The sequence below is a fragment of the Mustela erminea genome, chromosome 1, assembly GCF_009829155.1.
Source record: "Mustela erminea isolate mMusErm1 chromosome 1, mMusErm1.Pri, whole genome shotgun sequence".
Classification (NCBI taxonomy): Eukaryota; Metazoa; Chordata; class Mammalia; order Carnivora; family Mustelidae; genus Mustela; species Mustela erminea.
This window is the reverse complement of record NC_045614.1, coordinates 135,355,119-135,361,118: the sequence shown is the minus strand read 5'-3', so window position 1 is coordinate 135,361,118 and position 6,000 is coordinate 135,355,119. Positions and strand designations below refer to the sequence as shown.

The 6,000-nt window shown below is 37.4% G+C and overlaps 1 protein-coding gene across 7 annotated transcripts in view; it reads right to left on the bottom strand.

Moving 5' to 3' along the window:
* Window positions 1–1,688: 1,688 nt before the first annotated feature.
* Window positions 1,689–6,000, bottom strand: part of IFT80 (intraflagellar transport 80) — a 108,077-nt gene continuing 103,765 nt past the window's right edge. For all 7 annotated transcript variants that reach the window (XM_032342780.1, XM_032342771.1, XM_032342760.1 and 4 more), the window contains one exon: window positions 1,689–2,125. In XM_032342780.1, the coding sequence (XP_032198671.1) occupies window positions 2,015–2,125 (111 nt within the window). In that variant the 3' untranslated portion in view covers window positions 1,689–2,014. The remainder of the gene's footprint in view (window positions 2,126–6,000) is intronic.

The following is a 6,000-nucleotide window of genomic DNA, read 5'->3' as shown; positions in this document are numbered from 1 at the left end:
GCTATCCTGGGGACCCCGCATATGGCTGGCAACTAAAATACGAGCAGTCTGGTTGGAGATCCTGTCCTCTAGTTTGTGGGACCTGACACTAACTCTGGGTAATGTCAGAATTGAATTGTAGAACACCTTGTTGGTATCAGAATTGTTAGAATGCAGACATATTTCATATTTTTTAACTTTTTAAATTATAGTAAAATAAATATAAAATTTACCCTTTTAACCATTTTTCTTTTTAAACTCTTTATTGGAATATAACAATATAAAACGTATAAATAAATACAACTTATAAGAAAACTGCTCAATCATATCTCACAAACTGAACTCACTCTTACACCCAGCAGCTGGATGAAGAACAGAACATTTCAACATTCCAGTAAAGAAATATGCTGGGGCACCTGGGTGGCTCAGTGGGTTAAAGCCTCTGCCTTCAGCTCAGGTCATGATCCCAGGGTCCTGGGATCTAGCCCTGCATCGGGCTCTCTGCTCAGCAGGGAGCCTGCTTCCTCCTTCTTGCTCTCTGCCTGCCTCTCAGCCTACTTGTAATCTCTGCCTGTCAAATAAGTAAATAAAATCTTTAAAAAAAAGAAAAATACGCGGAAAAGAAATATTTTCATAAAAGAAATCTAAATATATTCATTAAAATGGGGGTGAGAGAGGTAATCACTTTCTTTTTTTTTCTTTTTAAGATTTTTATTTATTTATTTGACAGAGACAGAGAGAGGGCACAAGCAGGGAAAGGGAGAGAAGCAGGCTCCCCACCAAGCGAAGAGCCTGATGCGGGACTCGATCCTAGGACCCCAGGATCATGACCTGAGCTGAAGGCAGCCGCTTAACCAACTGAGCCACCCAGGTGTCCCAAGGTAATCACTTTCTAATGCATATGCATATACCCAGTCTATAATCTACCTTTCCAAAATTTACTTCATGGAGGACTTTTTCTAAAGAGTTTTCATGTTAGTGATCAAAAGCTTTTGTGGCAATAATTTTAGGACATACTGAATTAAGGTAGACAAAAAGGTTTATCATTTAAGATTTTCACAAATTCGGACTCCAGGACCTAGTGCCTGAACATTCTCAAGTCAGGAAAGGAATGAGGAAAAAATTTTTGCCTATTCTAGATATATTTCTAAAATAATGGTAAGAACAAAATTTACCATTTTAATCATTTTTAAGTGTATGATTCAGTGGCATTAAGTATATCCATGGTGCTGTGCAACCATCATTACCATTTCTAGACCTCATTCATCCCAAACTGGAATTCTGTACTCATTAAACAATAACGCCACATTTCCACCTCCCCCAGAGACTGGCAACCACTATTTCTTCTGTCTCAATGAACTTCCCTACTGTAGGCACCTCATATAAGTGGGGTCATATTTGGTTTATTTCACTTCGCACAGTATTTTCAAGGTTCATCCATGTTGTAGCATGTGTCAGAATTCCCTTCCTTTTAAAGGCTGAATAGTATTCCACTGTATGTCTCTACCACATTTTGTTTATCTATTCATCTGGTGATAGACATCTTTTTTCTCCACGTTTTTGCTACTGTGAATTATCCTGCTATGAACACTGATGTACAAATATACATACATTTTCATAAATCCATCCTCATGTATTTTTCTTGTATAAATTAACTTTTGGAACATCTTAAAATTTAGAGGTTGAATAAAAATTAATGATAATGTACATTTTTAAGAGTCCAATGTTTTATTATCAGAATTAATATTTGTTCATGCTGAAGACTCACGGATAAAATAATAGACAAAAAACTGGAATGTAAGCAACACTACATAAATATATAAGAATATTTTGCTAATTATTGGACTAAAATATATAAAAGATGAAATTATGTCAATTACTTTGTGATTAGTCTTTTTGAATGTACTTTTAGTATTGCATAGCAAGTGCTTATACTTAAAGATACTGCCTTTTTTTTAGCACTGAAAATATGATAATCCTTGATTAATCAGAATTAGTTTCAAAAGGTAAAACTTCTTCGAGGTAAGCAAGAAATTTAGTGCCTTAGACCTATATTCTTGCCGGACTGGCTGCTGGATGATCGCTCTCGTTCTTTAGTAATTTCCATCTCAATTTTGGCTCTGACTTTCTCCCAATCTATTTGGAGCTGCAAAAGAAGAAAAGAAGAAACATACTGATATAGTATAACATATTTTTGCTTAATTCAAGGTAACCAAGAGCAAACAAAAATAAAATAGCTTCTAAATCACTAGCAAAAAAAGAGAGCATGAAAGACAAGTCATAAAATGCTAAAAAAATACCTTTAAGAATAAGATCAAAGAGAACAATTACCACAACAAAAGGCAAAGATACTTATTATGACTGAAAAGACCAAAATCTAGTTGCAGCTATTTATAGAAGGTATATCTACAGAGTCCCCTGGAGTCTTAGGATTCAGCACTGGTGCCTCAGGGACAAGAGGAGGTGAAAAAGGAGAAAAATGGACAGGGTCCTCGCCATGAAGCCATGGGTTAGCACTTTACCTCTTAAATACCGAGGTTTCCATTAGAAGCCTAGTTATAAGGAAGGATAGAGGAGCACTTGCTTCTCCTGAGCATACTCTGAAAATGTGGCTGCTTGACAACAACTTTTTAAGTAATATAGACATGTTGAAGGTTTAGACAATGGCAAAAAAGATATTAAAGGAAGCACAGTGGGTAAGCAAGGCTGGGGACACAAAAACAATCACAAGTGTTACCATTCTTGTTTCCTTTTTTTTTTTTTTTTCTTAAGAACTCGAGGCCCAACCTGGGGCTCAAACTCACAAATGGGAGATCAAGAGTCAGCCAGGCACCCCTGTTCTTCCCTTTGACCCATGATGCAGTACCCTCTGCCCTACCTTTCCCCTAAGCTCATTACACTGGATGTTAGTAATGGACTCCACTCTGAGTTCTATGAAAAATTTATTTAGGAAAAAGCATTCTATTGTTTATAAAAGTTTGGAGATCACTGCTTTAGGAATGAGTATTCTCTCAGGAAAGACACAGAAAAATTGGGGCCTAGATTAAACTAAATGATTTACAATGAAATAAACCCAAACTTTGAGACTGAGCCGAAAGTGAATAGGTTTTTCACCTCCACATAGCAGAGTTGTGTGAAATAAGTAGCATTAAACCAGACTGAAGTACTACATGCTGCCTGAGTGGATTTCTTTCAAGTACCTGGGAGATTAATTTAACCTTATCAGGACCCCATGCCTTTTTTTTTTTTTTTTGTAAAGCTTTATATGAGAGAGGGAGGATGGGAGAGAGAGAGCACGTACACGGGGGGAGGGGCAAAGGAAGAGAGAAAGAGCGAGACAATCTCAAGCAGACTCTGCTGAGCGTGGAGCCAGGAGCAGTCCCGTCCTACAACTCTGAGATCATGACATGAGCAGAAATCAAGAGTCAGAGCTTAACTGAGCCTCCGAGGTACCCCCACACCTCTTTTATTTTGTGCTGGAAGTTGATGGAACTAAGTATGTGGTTCTTTTTTATTCTAATATCCTTCAACTAAATTTCTGTAATTTGTGGATATTTGGGTCAATTTTTTTAAGAAGATAATTCCATATACTTTTCTACAATATATAAAGTAGATGAGTTAAAAGAATCCTGCTTACTCATAGAAGATGAATGTCTGTGGTAAGACGCAAGTGAAAGCTCAATGAAAGGTAGAACAAATGTTAAATTATTTGAAAGACTGATTTTTCAATCAGGTCAGAGCTTATATTTTTAAACGGCAAAACACTCATTTCTATGTCTAACAAAACATTCGCAAAGAGAAAGACAAGACTTGATTAATGTCTTGGCCTTCTTCCAGCCTTGAATTGACTTACACTCGTTTCTCAAATCCATCACAATAAAACCATACATTAACCGTGCACTATACAACTGTCACTCTGTTGCACCAGAAGTCCATCAAGCAAATTGATGATATCTGTATTAGTCACTTGTCATAGTACAGATGAGGGTGTCAGTTGATAGCTATCCTACTGAAAATAAATGTTTCATTTTCACTCTGGCATTAATCCAGTTTTAGAATAGTGTTCTACAGATAATTTAGTTCTTAGAGTATTTTTACTAGTGGGTATTAGATAAGGATGTATTCATGACAACTTTCAAGTGACTGACTTCTAAACGAAGATACATCTTTTTATACTATAGGGAGGGTCAGTACTATTTGGCACTTCTTATTCTAGTCCCTGGTAAATTATTCTTATTCACATGGAAGTATTTCAAAATCATACCAAATGGCTTTCCATCCGCTCTCTTACTCTCTGCTGAAAATCAGCTTCCTCTTTACAGAGAAAAAAGTGGCCATCAGACATGAATTCACTTAATTTCCTTCTTCACACAAACTTATCTACATCTGTATCCATCTCTAGCTCTTTCACTTCTGTGTTAGGCTAACCTCTTCACATATGTCCCCAATCCCATCTTCTTCCACTTCCCCAGAAGGGACATCTGCCTTCAGTTATCACTTACATATTCTATTTCCTTCTCTTCACTGGCTGCTCCTTACATCCTTCCCCTCAATACTGTCTCCCTGCAAACCACCACTCTCATTCTTCTCATTCCGGACTCTCATTTTCTCCCCAGAGCACTGTAATGTGGCCATGTTCCTACTATACTTCATAAACTTTTCACTAATGCCACGATTAAGTATTTTTATTCTCATCCTATATATGATTCAACTACGCAGTCAAAAAATATTTGGTGCTTACTATATGCCAAAGATTGTTCTAGGTGCAATGATTCAGCAGTGAACCAAAAGATAAAAATCAGTCTTCATAGAAAGAATAGCAAAGGTAACAATGGAGTCTATAAAAATATACAAAATGTGAGAAGTGGTAAGAGTTTTGAAAACAGGGAAGGGAAACAGTGTGTGGCGCCAGGTGTGGCATTGGAGGGAATGGGTGTTATGTTTCAAACAGAGTGGTAAGAACAGGCCTCCCTGAGAAGCTGATTTGAAGACCTACAAGAGACGAATGAGTCCATGCATATATCTGGGGAAGAGCATGATGACAAAAGGAAGAAAACGGCCCTAGTGTAGAAACATTCCCTGGACCTTGTTGACCACAGTGCTTTGAAAAATCTCTCGGACTTTATATCACTCGCTCCTGGTTTGCGCTGTCCTTTCTAAATGTTTTTTCGTTTTCTAAATGTTCTTTTCCCCTCCTGTATCTTTTCCCTAGACAAACTCCGAACTGTTAGTATTCATCAGGGTTCCAACCACAACCTTTTTATACTTTCATACTTTCCCTAGGAGATCACATCAACTCACATAGCTTCTACTATGCCTACATGGTCATGACCATAAATCTATTTATCACGTCCTGATTGCTCCTTTGTCAATATCTTCAGTATTCACAATTATATTTCCAATTGCCCATTATGGTATCCCGCCTGGATACCCTACTGGGACTTCAAACAAAAAATGTGTATTTTCATGTATTCAAACTCAAAAGGTCTAAAACATGTATATTTTCATGTTCCTTATCTAGATTAATGGTATCTCTCCCCATCTACCAGTCACCCATATTAGAAATGTTGACGTTGCTCTCAAGTGTCTTGCTGGCCAACTTAACCACCTCTCCTCCCACCCCGAGCCACAGCGTTCTCTTGATTTTACAACCGATTTTTAAAATTTTTTTTTTACATTAATCTTACCCTTTCCATCTTCTGGTGGATCTATTATAGTAATCTCCTACCTGGTCAGCGTCTGCCATGTTGACTTTTATATTCAAAGTAGCAAGGGGAGTACATTGTCTGCCCAAAGTGCTCAATAAATACTGAATAAAGAAAAGGTAACTACCTAACAGATGAGCTATCACCTAACAATTTCTCTTGGGTTTTGTGTCTCAGGACCTCATAAAGTTATAAGGCTTTAAAGCCTGCAAAAGAGCTTAGAAAGTAGCTATGCCTGAAGTGGTGTGTCTGAACTTCTCAATCTTTTTCAAAATTCTATACCTTCTGAAATTCTGCCCCCAAGCTATTGGTTTGT